Source organism: Pseudorca crassidens, chromosome 14, assembly GCF_039906515.1.
Source record: "Pseudorca crassidens isolate mPseCra1 chromosome 14, mPseCra1.hap1, whole genome shotgun sequence".
NCBI lineage: Eukaryota > Metazoa > Chordata > Mammalia > Artiodactyla > Delphinidae > Pseudorca > Pseudorca crassidens.
In genome coordinates, this window is record NC_090309.1 from 80,725,685 (window position 1) to 80,738,602 (window position 12,918).

General features: G+C 41.6%; 1 protein-coding gene across 1 annotated transcript in view; it reads right to left on the reverse strand.

The window, feature by feature from the left end:
• Positions 1-9,692: 9,692 nt before the first annotated feature.
• The window catches only part of DDX1 (DEAD-box helicase 1), a 33,930-nt gene continuing 30,704 nt past the window's right edge, over positions 9,693-12,918 (reverse strand). Inside the window, exons 21-26 of the mRNA XM_067703664.1 lie at positions 12,583-12,655; positions 12,357-12,429; positions 12,231-12,273; positions 11,047-11,142; positions 10,673-10,793; positions 9,693-10,021 (exon numbers count right to left, since the gene is read on the reverse strand). Of these exons, the coding sequence (XP_067559765.1) occupies positions 9,891-10,021; positions 10,673-10,793; positions 11,047-11,142; positions 12,231-12,273; positions 12,357-12,429; positions 12,583-12,655 (537 nt within the window). The 3' untranslated portion in view covers positions 9,693-9,890. The remainder of the gene's footprint in view (positions 10,022-10,672; positions 10,794-11,046; positions 11,143-12,230; positions 12,274-12,356; positions 12,430-12,582; positions 12,656-12,918) is intronic.

Consider the following 12,918-nt stretch of genomic DNA (forward strand, 5'->3'; position numbering starts at 1 on the left):
CTCAAATAACCGAGAACTGCAAAGGCAGAAAGTTCCTGACTTGGAAGTTCGCCAACTTTAATGCTACAAAAATAACTGTGATGAATTCACATATTTCTCTGCAAGTATGGGTCCACCATAACACTGAAACCTCAGCCATGGGGTGTCAGAGCTTTGGGCCCCGTATGTTCAAAATCATGCTCATGTTTTGGCCAAATTCTCTTGAAGAAGTTAAAAGCTATCTTCTCCTATTGAAAGCGGTCCTGATCTCCGATCCTGTCCTGGCCATTCCTGCTCAGGGTTAAAAGTCAATAGATGCCTTTCGGTTTTGGGCCTCAGTCTCCGTAGAATGGTCGTCACTGTCAGGTAAGTGGATAGACTCTTCCCCATGGCGTGAAAAATAAGTTAATCAGTATCTGTCATACGCCAACTATGCACACTGCAGGAAGAGAAAAGGGAGTAGAGGCCAGAAACCCTTCATGAGAAGTACTTTGGATCCACCTGAAGACACAGAGGGGGCAAAAGTAATGAAATCGTTTTTTTAGAATTAAGAGCTATCTAAAGTATAAGGGCAAGACCAAGAGTAATGTACTGGAAGGCTTCCTAAAGGCAGAGCATGGAACCAAAAATCATAGATTCTGGAGCCCTGATTTAACCTTCTGGCCTCAGTCTTAACCTTTCGGAACCTTGAATTCCTTATCTGCAGGAAAAAAGAACATTGGCTCTTACATGAGGCTGCATATAAAATATCTGGCTCACGGTTGGTATTCAAAAATGGGGTGTTCTCTTGCCCCCCACAAAGGAGGTAATAGTGACTCCAATGCCCGAGGCTGGGTGGCATCTGACAGGCAAAGGGAAGGCGGGAAGGCCTCCCAGGAGGCAACAGCGGCCAGCGGCAAGAATGACAGGGCGTAGTGGATACGCGCTCACTAGTCAGGTGATCTTAAGTAAATCACTCACCGCTTGGAGCCTCAGTTTTCTCATCTGTAAAATGGAAACACTATTAGAACCTATCTTCTGGAGTTATGAGGGTTAACTGAGTTAAGACGAGTAAGCACTTAGAACAATACCTGGCAAATAGGGATGGGTCAATTAATGTTAACTCTTGTTATACATGGAGGTAAATGAGAAGACCAAGTTCAACGTGACTTGGGGAATAAAAGAAATAAGGCTAGGAAGGCTAGGACCAAATTTTAGAGGGCCTTAAGTGTCCAAGTTATTCTGGACTTAATTAAGGCAATAAAAGCCCATTTCAGGTTCTTGACTGGGGGTTGACACGAATTAATTATAAATTGAAATGGTGAAAATAAATGAATTCCTGTTGTAGTTTTAAATTATACCAGAAAAGGCTGTTCTTGAATAATGACTCAAGGCTCCTGCGTCCACCCCGCAAGATGTTATTCTTTGCAGAAAAGTAGAAAGCAAAGGACAGATCACATATGTGGTCATTGTTCCCACTCAGATCTCTCTTAACCTTCAATCCCATGAAGTCACTTGGGGGGCAGGGAGACTGGCACTCGGGGTGTCCGCTTATCATTTTGGCTTTTCAAATAAGGAGGCACAGCCACTTTCTGAAGTGACTAGGCTCTTTGTTTGGGCTGCCTGTCTGAGCCCACACATCCTGCCCTCACCCCACCCCTTCCCACCCACAGGCAGGCCAAGTCAATTGGGGATCATCACACAAATCTCCACCGTGCTCTCAAAGGGCGATGCCGTAATTCCTAGGATCACCGGATGAATGGCAGGAAGGTGAGTGGCGTTAACATGATACCCCATTGCCCTGTGTTCAGATCTGGGCCTTTAGAGACAGGCAGAATCAAGGAAATGACTGAGGAAAAGCAGCCTGCGTTCTGGAGATGGTAATGAGAACGGCAATTAGCATAAATGCAATTCTGACACGTGTGGAAGTTCTTTTGTACAGAGAACTCCCAAACGCTGGGCCCAGGTTGCAGGGTCCCATAAGTGCTTTGTAACAGGAGAAACCACTGCTGCACAAACCGGGTAAAAAAAAAAAATCCTAATTCTCATCTCTTGGCCTTCAGGATCCAGAAAAAAAGACCACAGACTCTGACAGATGTAATGGGAAATAATTCCTTTGAATCTGTGATTTGCTTAGCAGAGAAAAAAAGGAAGTCAGGTAATCCTTAAGTGACCCCAAGTGGTAAAAATATCCCAGCATAAGGGTTTAGGTCTTTGTGGGTATTCACAGTGTGACACGAACGCCACCTGGTGCACTTGGCTGGAAATGGTAAGCCACGGACCCCAGAGAGCTGATGTAGGTAGAGGTGGGCCCTGCTGCCTTTGCGTCACTTCTCCTGGTGCTGGGTTGTGAGCCAACAGCGGGGAAATGAATAAAAAATTTATGGACGGAAGCATATAATAGAGTTTGTTATTACAACCAACAGAACTAACACCAATATTCTAAGTGAACGGTATTTAATGATATGGATATAATTCAATGTCTCCAAATTGCTAGCTTTTCAGAGCCAAACAAAATACCTCAAGCTTCCAGCCTGTGCAACTACCGCTGAGCCAATTCTCTCCCAAATATGGCTACGAAGTCGTGGGTGCGCCTGCTAAACCTGGTTGCCCTGAGCCTGACTGCCACCTTTTGCTGAGCTTTGGTTTGGACGATTGCTCCAGAAGGTTTTCTTGTCCCCTCCTGCCATTACGTAACAATTTCCCACGGGACAGGGTCCTAACCAATTGCCCCACTCTCCAACGTCTCCCTTTCCAAACACGGACAGAGCCCTCCTTTTACTACCCAAGTCATACTGACATACCTAAGTGCCAACGCCCTGAGCAACATTTGAGGATTTCAGGGGAATCACACTATAGGAAAGGAAAATCGAAACTCATTAGCAGACACTGCTGCTCCTACGAGACTCAGTTGATGCCGTTCCTGCTGGCCATCATTCTCCACCTCCACACTCACCCTGGTGACTCCTATTCTGATCAGGGTTTCCCAAGCTAGACTCTCCTCCCTGAGACCCTAAGCCACCACAAAAAGTAGAACGCCCTTACCATCCAATTATAGCCCTGCAGAGAGACAACCTCTGGCTGCCCCCTCAAAGTCCTCCTTGGCAGTAGCAAGTATTTATCCTTTGGGATTTAAGTTAAGGCAACATACAGCCAACAGCCAACCAAAGCCTTTTCTGGTGAACAGGATGAGTTACCAAGCTGGGGAACAAGGTTTAAGGTAAAATAATGAGTTGAGCCAATGATTTCCAGAGGCTTATAATGTGGCTCTGTGGAAAGCAGAGGAAATGGTTCAAATACAAACAAGTGGCAAAAAGAAAAAAATTAAAAGGCCGAATGGGTTTTGAAAAACCGAAGCACCCTTAAAAAGATTTGTCTGAATCCCTAAAGCAACAATTTTGAAAGGAACGAAACTCATCTGGCTGCAAAATTTATTTTTAAAATAACCTTATTAGTCTCTCAAAAATGACAAATGGTACCACTTTCATCAAAGTTTTCCTCTACAATAACCTCTGCTGCATGGTATAACCAGCAAGGGCTCCAGCATGAATCTAAACTATATTTAACTTTAAGACACGTATCGGCTGGGCCACGTGCAGAGGGCACACGATGATTTGCAGCAGGATCAAGAAACATCTGGTCAGGCCGCTTAAAGCAGCAGCTCTCAATGCATAAGCACCACCGGGGATACCAGGCCCCACCCCAGATTAAGAAAACCAGAATTTCTGGAGGTGAAGTACAGATACTGGTATTTTCTTCTAAAGCTCCCTAAGGAGGTCCCAATGCACACCAGGGCTGAGAACCACTGACCTAAGGGAAGGAACCTCATTAAAGGCGGTGGACCAGCCCTGGAAGCCAGGCGATTCTAGTACTGCAAGCACCTCCCTCCCAGGTGCCCTTTTCAGTCACCTTGCTTGAGTCCTGGGGTAAAAGACTGCAGTGGGAATTAAAGATCTAAGAGCCATTTGTCCGTAACAGCGTTTCCTGATGTGTAGTCTGAGGTCCATCTGCATCACGATCTTCTAAGGAAGTTGTTAAAGTGCAGCTTCCAGGCCCCACTTTAGACCTGGAGATCTCTGCCTGTGACTTATATCTAGAAGTCAGGAGCACTGCTAGGATCAGGTCCAGGCCTATCTGACTCCAATTCTTTCCAATTCCTATCCCTATTTCCAATTCCCTATCAACACTTTTGACCAGTACAAGTCGAATCACTGTAAGAAAAACCAGAGCTTTAAATGGTTTTAATGAAAGGTAATTATTTAAATCCACAGGACGGAAAACAACAGTAAAAATTCCCCTGCCACTCCTCCCACCAAAGGAATCCTCCATCAGTTACTCTAGAGTAGCAAAACACTATCCCTCCCTTTCCTTCCTGTTCCACTGCATTTTTTCCCTTTTAACAAATATTCCTTTTTCTCCCAAATAAGTTCACCTGGAAAAAAATTCCTGATAGACGTCAGCATCTATAGGGAAATAATAAAAGTATTATATAAAGGAAACTACCCCAGATCTCATTTATATTTACCTACACATTTTTCATATTTTACATATCTCATTCAAGCTGCAATAAAGTATACAGTTCCCTGTTAAGTCAGAAGAATAAGGTGAAAAACTTGACTACGTAGTTTTGCCCATTTAGAATTGGCTGGGAACCAACTTTTATTTTTAAATCTGGACCGTTCTCGATCACTGCCACACACACACTTCTACCTTAAAAAAAGAAAGAAAGAAGCCTTGTACCTTATTTACAGTAAATTTGGATCCTTGTTTGTAGCATAATGATGGCGGTGGGGCAGGAGAGGGGAGGGCGTGGAGGCTAAGGTGTCACGTGCAGAGAAGCTGCCAGTTGGACATGCGGACCTCCACTCACCAGCACCAGCTCACACAGCGCGTGAAGAGACAGGACAAAAGCAAACTTTAAATGCAACAAGTACTATTTCAGTTTGTAAAATAAGTTGTATAGGGCTTCCCTGGTGGCGCAGTGGTTGAGAGTCCGCCTGCCGATTCAGGGGACGCGGGTTCGTGCCCCGGTCCGGGAGGATCCCACATGCCGCGGAGCAGCTGGGCCCCTGAGCCGTGGCCGCTGAGCCTGTGCGTCCGGAGCCTGTGCTCCGCAACGGGAGAGGCCACAACAGTGAGAGGCCCGCGTACCGCAAAAAAAAAAAAAAGTTGTAGAGTTCTTTCTATATTGTTAATGTGAACGTCGGCCAGTACCACCCTTTCAGAAAGCAATCTGAAAATGACCCTGAAAAATCTTCATCAGCTTCATTGGTTTTAATTCAAGAATCCAGTTTCTAGGAATCCAGGTGAAGGAAACAATCCAAAAGATAGAACAAAGATGTTGACGGTAACACAGGACAACTGTAAACAGTGTAAATACCGTAAAATATGGTATGAGCGCCTCTTATCTGCTGACTTTGGCTGCATGTTTAACATAATCCTGAGTGATGAGAATTATTTTCACCATTTTTATAAACAAAGAGACAGAAGCTTCGAGAGCTAAGGACCTCGCTTCAGTCACCTGCTAGTAGGGTCAGAGCCGGAATCGCATCCGGGCTTGACATCTGAGATTCACATCCTCTTCAGTTTCCCTCAAAGCTCATGAGTTACAGACCACAGCACTTTCAGTGGATTATGCAGCCATTAAAGTATTTATAACAAGAAAAATACTTACATTAAATGAAGATATAAAAATTGTACATATAGGTAAGATCTAAACTGTATACCAAAAAATGTACAGAAAAAAAGAAATGAGCCAAAATGTTATTTAGTGGTGACTTTCTCTGCGAGTGGGAATATAAGTAAAAAAGGAGGGGAGGGTGGGGATTACTCTAACCTGAAGTTCTCATTTCTGTTTATAATAGAAAAATATGTATTAAGAACCAGGTACAGAAAGGTTTTGGCAATCTATAATCCCACTAGTTGGAGCCCTTTAGAATCAGTTCTCTTAAGGCAAACATCCCTAGGCAATGAAAGCATTTGGTCCTTCTGTTTAGTTTTCTATGTTCTCTCGGGTGGCTCTGTCCTAATAAGAGGCTCCCAGTATCTTCCAGATTAGCAATACAGTGGAGACACAACCCAGAGTTAGAGAAGCTCATTTAAGTTTATTCAAATTTGGATAGCAAAAAAAATTCCCCAAACACAAAACCACTCGTCACTATGAAAAGTATAATTCTAACAGAGCTTGAAGGTAGCTTTGAAGAGAATGAATGGTGAACAGAAGATGAGATGGGTGACGAGGAGAATGTGCCGAGACTCATAAGACCTGAGGGCATGTCTATCAAGTGTTGAAGGTGGGGCCGGTCTAGGCATTTCTGTGCAGAGGGGAGACTGACAGTAAGAGATCTGTGAGTACACTCATAAATTCTTACACTATAATAGTAGGTAGAGCTGACTCTGTGAGTCGGAAATACTAACATTGGCTGGTTAATATTTTAACATTTTCTGGACCCTCAAGTGCCTCTAGTGTCTGTGGTAACTGGGGACCTAAACATACTGTGCCAGGCAGCCTCTGAGAGAGGGTGGCAGCTCTTCCACAAGGCCACCCAGGTTCCCCCTGTCTTACTGCTCTGCCACTCCCCAAGGATAACACTTTTCTAACGGTGAACACTGACTCACTAATACACCAGGTTCCAGCCTGAGGGGGGAGGGAAAGGGCAGGTGGAAGGACATGACACATCACCCATCTCACACCCCACTGACCAGAATCTGGGAGGGACCGTCTCCAGCCAGGTAATCCAGTACCAACTGAAGCTCAGGAGGCTCCATTTCTAATAGGAAGGAGGGGCAATGAGCATCTCTCATGGCTCAGTGACCACAACATAACCAGAATTTAACAATCATTCACATCCTTAGCATTAATCGGAGGCTGAACAATGGGCACCTGGAAGCAGGGACCCAGGGACTTCCCTGGCGGTCCAGTGGTTAGGACTCTGTGCTTCCACTGCAGGGGGCACAGGTTCAATCCTGGTCAGGGAACTAAGATCCCATGTCCCGTGCGGTGTGGCCTAAAAAAAAAATTTTTTTTTAATTAATAAATTTTTTTTTTTAAATAAAATGGAAGCAGGGACCCAGCATAAACGGAAGGATTCATGGTGATGTGAGTGGAAAGTCAGGTCTCCAGGCAACCCCTCCACTGGTCTGATTACATGTCACTTCCTCTTTTAAAAACTCCATTGCCTGAGTAACAACATTTAGACAGTACTTTGAGGAGAAAAACCAAATACCCCTCCACAGACTCCCAGCTCTATCTAGCATTCCTCTCTAACCTCCTCATTTGGACCTGAGAATCATCTTCCAAATGGAGACCCAAGAGTAAAAGCTTAAACTAGGAAACCCAGGTTCTGGTCCTGGTTCTACCAACTGAGCTGTGTGAACACGTACTCCTGGAAACTCAGTTTCTGTACCTATAACACGAGAACATGAACAAGATCAGAAAGACCTCTTCCAGCTCTAATCGTTTTTTTTTTATTTATTTTTGGCTGCATTGGGTCTTTGTTGCTGCACGCAGGCTTTTCTCTAGTTGCAGCGAGCGAGGGTTACTCTTCATTGTGGTGTGAGGGCTTCTCATTGCAGTGGCTTCTCTTGCTGTGGAGCACGGGCTCTAGGTGCGCAGGATTCAGTAGTTGTGGCTCGCAGGCTCAGTAGTTGTGGCTTGAGGGCTCTAGGTGCGCAGGATTCAGTAGTTGTGGTTCACAGGCTCAGTAGTTGTGGCTTGCGGGCTCTAGAGCACAGGCTCAGTAGTTGTGGTGCACGGGCTTAGTTGCTCCACGGCACGTGGGATCTCCCCGGACCAGGGCTCGAACCTGTGTCCCCTGCATTGGCAGGCGGATTCTTAACCACTGTGCCACCAGGGAAACCCAGCTCTCATCTTAAATGCTCTAAATCTCAAGACTTTTCCTTGCCATTATGTCAATTCAAAACTTGTTTCTAAAGCAGTGATTAATAATGGGCATGAACACGGCAAGGAGCTCATCACACAGCTTTGAGATTGGTTATGGTAGTTCTAGGAAATCACCAAAGACAGTGGTCTAATTAATATGTATAAAATAGATAACTAATGAGAACATGCTGTATGGCACAGGGAACTTCACTCAGTGCTCTGTGGTGACCTAAATAGGAAGGAAATGCAAAAAAGAGGGGATATATGTATACATATAGATGATTCACTTTGCTGTACAGTAGGAACTAACACAACATTGTAAAGCAGCTATACCCCAATTAAAAAAAAAAAGTTATGCCAAAGAAATATTATGCAAACATATGAATAACTATGTGTAAAACTGTTCTCAGTATTGTTGAAATTAGTGACAAATTGGATTTACCCTAAATACCCAGCAATAGAAGACTGTTAAAATAATATATGGAACACTTAAACAATAAAATACTATATAGCTATTAAATAATTTTTTTATAGAAATCTCTTTGCTTTATCTCTTGTTTTACTTTTGTATCAATATCTGGAAAATAATATATACAATGTTAAAAGTGTGTTTCTCTGGTGTTGGGATTTTGAGTAACTTTATGTACTTCTTACTTACAGATAATGTATTATGTAAATTAAAAAAACTATGTGATATAAAAATAGAAAGATCACTAAATATATGGAAACTTATTCTTAATAGCTGCTAATTAAGAAAAGTCACAGGGCTTCCCTGGTGGCGCAGTGGTTGAGAGTCCGCCTGCTGATGCAGGGGACATGGGTTCGTGCCCCGGTCCGGGAAGATCCCACATGCCGGGGAGTGGCTGCTGAGCCTGCGCGTCCGGAGCCTGTGCTCCGCAACGGGAGAGCCACAACAGTGAGAGGCCCCGCGTACCACAAAAAAAAGTCACAAAAAAGAATTAATCTATTCTGTAAACCACCCCCCTTACTTGCTAAATAAAAGAAAAACTACTTGTTCTATGTAGTAGAAGTAAAACAAAAAAAAAGCAAAGACAGTGGTCTAGATATAAGTGGAAGAATGGAATCCTCATAATCATTTCACATAAACTATGACTCAATATACTAGGTAATGGTTTTCCCACTGCTTACACAGTGAATTTCACTCAAGATTTTGCTTGAAGAAAATATTTCAGTGCTAAAAGATTGAAAAACCACCATAGAAGGAATTATAATAGCCTGTGCTATTAAGGAATCTCTAGGGTAAGAATAATTTTCCCAAAGATACTACTTTATGAACAAGAGTCAAAAGGTACAAAGCCACAATTCAACTGTATCTATATAAATTGTCCCTTTTCCTTCTGGTATTTTAGGCAAGAGGGTTTGAGGAAATGTATTTCAAAGAACGGCCTTTAAATTTAATTTTATGACCTAGAGGGACATTAGAATAGTTTTATCTTTACAGTATGTATCACCTGGAAAGAAAGGTTCTTAAAAAGAAGATAAACCTTCAGAAATACATCTTCACGGTCACCATCACCAAATCAGTCATCAGTCCTTAGACACAGAACCTTTTCTAAGTCCCTAAAAAACTCTAGGCCTCCAAACTAACCCAGCTGGCCTTCCACCTTAGGATCATACACTTTTCTTTCATGCCACGACTCTTCTCTAGCTTCAACATATACCGAGGCGACCATGGCCGTCTCAAGGCTGTCTCTATTTAGGACCACTTCTTGTGAAAATTCCACAGGTCCTCTGCCGAATGCACATACCCATAAACTTTACTTCATAAACCCAGAGCTTTCTTGAAAAACGATGAAATAATTTTAAAATAAGACACAAACTTGCATGAAAATATAGTCATCAAATTTATTATTTTCATTAGGTTGCCATTCTATGAAGAATTCCTAAGACTGATGTTTCTTGACATGCAAGAGTTAGCGTTAACAGCTTAAGTTACTATAAATACTGCTGCTTGGAAGCAGTACAACTATTTTAGAGTTTTAAGACTATAGACTTCTATTATTCAAACCCTATTCAGTGAATGTTAAAATCAGAAGGTTCTGAACAGCTGGTTAGGAAGATAGCCAAGATGCAGGAAAGACGTCTGTGCCTCCTTTTCAAGGGCAGCCAGCTCTTGAACTGTAGGTGCCAAGATATCCACGTGGCCTTTATAGTTTCCACCTGTGTCACACACACGAATCACAAAGTGATGTGAGCGGCAGGCCTGAAATAACGTGTCAGCAATGCTTTGGCTCAATTACATCAACTTAAACGTTGCTCCTAGCGATAAAGAGGTACTACTGAGCAAGTTATCTACAAAATAAACTGAGTTCTAAAAGTGTTACATCAATTAAAATAAATGATTAGGCCTTCCTTATTAACAGCTGTCCCAATACCCCTACCAACTCCTCCCCTAGTCTCTTTTCCTTGGTTTAGAAACCACCAGTTTAGCCTGAATCTTTAAAAAATGTCCGGAATGAGCTAAGAGCATTGCAGGCAGAGGGAATAAATAGTATCCTGGGTTACCCCTTGTTCAAAATTACCATTATTCTCTTGTTTCCTAATAATTCCATACATTTTCAACTACTCTTATGACATTAACACCTCAAGAGAAACAGCAAAGCTGCTGTCCATTCACATACAGATCACACAATAAAAAATGCTGCAAGACAAGTATGAATAAAGTGCTGTAAGACTGATAAGGAGGGAATGATTAATATGCTAAAAATATACACTAAACATAAGGAAATGAAATACTCTCTTCTTAAACTGAAGCTCAAAAAAGGGACACATTCACATTTAAAACAGTATTAAAAGTAATTCAAAGCTTACCACCAGCAGCTCTTTTTTGACCATAAGTAACTTTCCCATCAAATTCATCCACTGGTACCTTTATATCTGGCTCAACCTGCGAAATGGTACAGTTCAGATGTTCTTCTACCTCAGACAGCAACTAAGAAAGGGAGAGGAAATCGACAGAGTTGCGTTTTAACAGCATTAAATAAAACCAGGAAGGCTGTAATACTTAGTATAAATGGAAGTAAGATTTCTGAAGAGATGAACTCACAGGTTACAATTTATGAACTACCATAACATAATCACTCATTAATTCTCACAGTTCACAAATAGACAAGAGCTGATACGTAACTTTTACAGATAAATGCAGTCTACTCCTACCAATTTTAATAAGACTCTGTGAGCCTTACCTGCATCTCGTTGTACCATATGGTACAGCCACCATCTTCCTTGAGTCTTGTGTTGTAACACCCTTTTCCACGGCTGCTACATACGTGGTACCAAACCTACGAAGATTAACATGTACGGAGACTGAAACATGCTAGATATCTTTGTTCTCAGTTAGTTTTTTAACATTTTCTGTCCTCAGAGCACAAGAAAAATAGATTGCAGGTATGGTCTGTCATCCAGTTACTACCACTATTAGTAGCTCACTAACTAGGTCTTTTGAAAGAGTTCTTTTTAAAACAGATGTCAATTATAGAAAGGAATTCTCAGATAAAAATAATGAGAAAAGTAAATACTGGAGAATGCTATATCAAGATTAGTATCGAAAATGAAGTTCAAATGTTTTCTATAAGATATTTTTAAATTTTTTTAAATAGACCTTTATTGGAGTATAATTGCTTCACAATAATGTGTTAGTTTCTGTTGTATACCAAAGTGAATCAGCCATATGCAGACATATGTCCCCGTGTCCCCTCCCTCTTGAGCCTCCCCCCCACCCTCCCTATCCCACCCCTCTAGGTCATCGCAAAGCACCAAGCTGATCCCCCTGTGCGATGCTGCTGCTTCCCACTAGCTATCTATTTTACATTCGGTAGTGTGTATATGTCGATGCTACTCTCACTTCGCCCCAGCTTCGCCCCTCCCCGCCCAGTGTCCTCAAGTCCAGCCTCTACGTCTACATCTTTATTCCCGCCCTGCCACTAGGTTCATCAGTACCATAAAGCAAAGAGCAAAAAGCAAAATGAACAAGTAGTTTGGGGAATGAGTGTGTGGGAGTTCCTTACTCTTGCAGCTTTTCTGTAAATCTGTATCAAATTATTGTATCAATTTATATCAAAATAATAAGTTAACCCTCTCTCCCATAAAAAGTCTACCATGGCATGATGCCAGAGAGGGTTTAAATACTTTTCACTGAAAATTATATGAAAGCTATTAGGGAAAATTACATTTCATATTTTTCCTTTCTAAATTTCATTCTACTAGTCGTCCATTCAATGAATGAAGAGAAAAAGATGCCATTAAAAAGTTCATTTATATTGCATACGCAACTGAATTCAATGTAAATGAAAAAATCAAACTGCTTTCATTTCCAACATCTAAAATGACGACACAAACAATGAGTATAATACAGCACTGAAAAGATTACCTTCTCTTTTTCTGTTGCCACCAGGGAAATGGCCAGCCCCATCCTGAAAGATTTTAAAAGTCTTTATTAGACTTTATTCCTGAAGCACAGAAGCTTAAAAAGGACAAAAAAAAAATGACAGAGTACCTTTCAGCTCTTCCTACTCTGCCGATTCGATGGACGTAGTTTTGCTTTTCATCAGGCAAGGTGACATTTATAACTGTAAACAAAAGCAATTACTACCAATTGACAATAGTTCCTAAAATTTTCAAACATATGTGATGTTTGATGTTCTGAGTATTTCAAACATATTAAATGGTTTCCCTTGAATTCCATAAAATTCAAACTGCAAGCATAAAAACTTTCTTTTTACCATAAGGAACACCATGGATATCAATTCCTCTGGCGGCTACATCTGTGCAAATCAAGAATCTTACATCTCCTTTCTAAAGAGAACAGAGAGGAGAGAAAGGACCTTATTAGTATATATACTAAAAAAAACCCCACAAATACCATCTTTCCACTAAATGCGACCTCTAACAACTAATGTATTCGTATCATATTAGCGGTCTAGTCATTCATAATTCACTGGAACAAGTATTGCACTTTTAAGTTGTAATTTGCTGAAATATGACATTTAAGGTGAATAAATGAATGACTGGATTCATCTTTGCTTTTTTCACATAAAAGTTCTTAAACCATTGCTAAA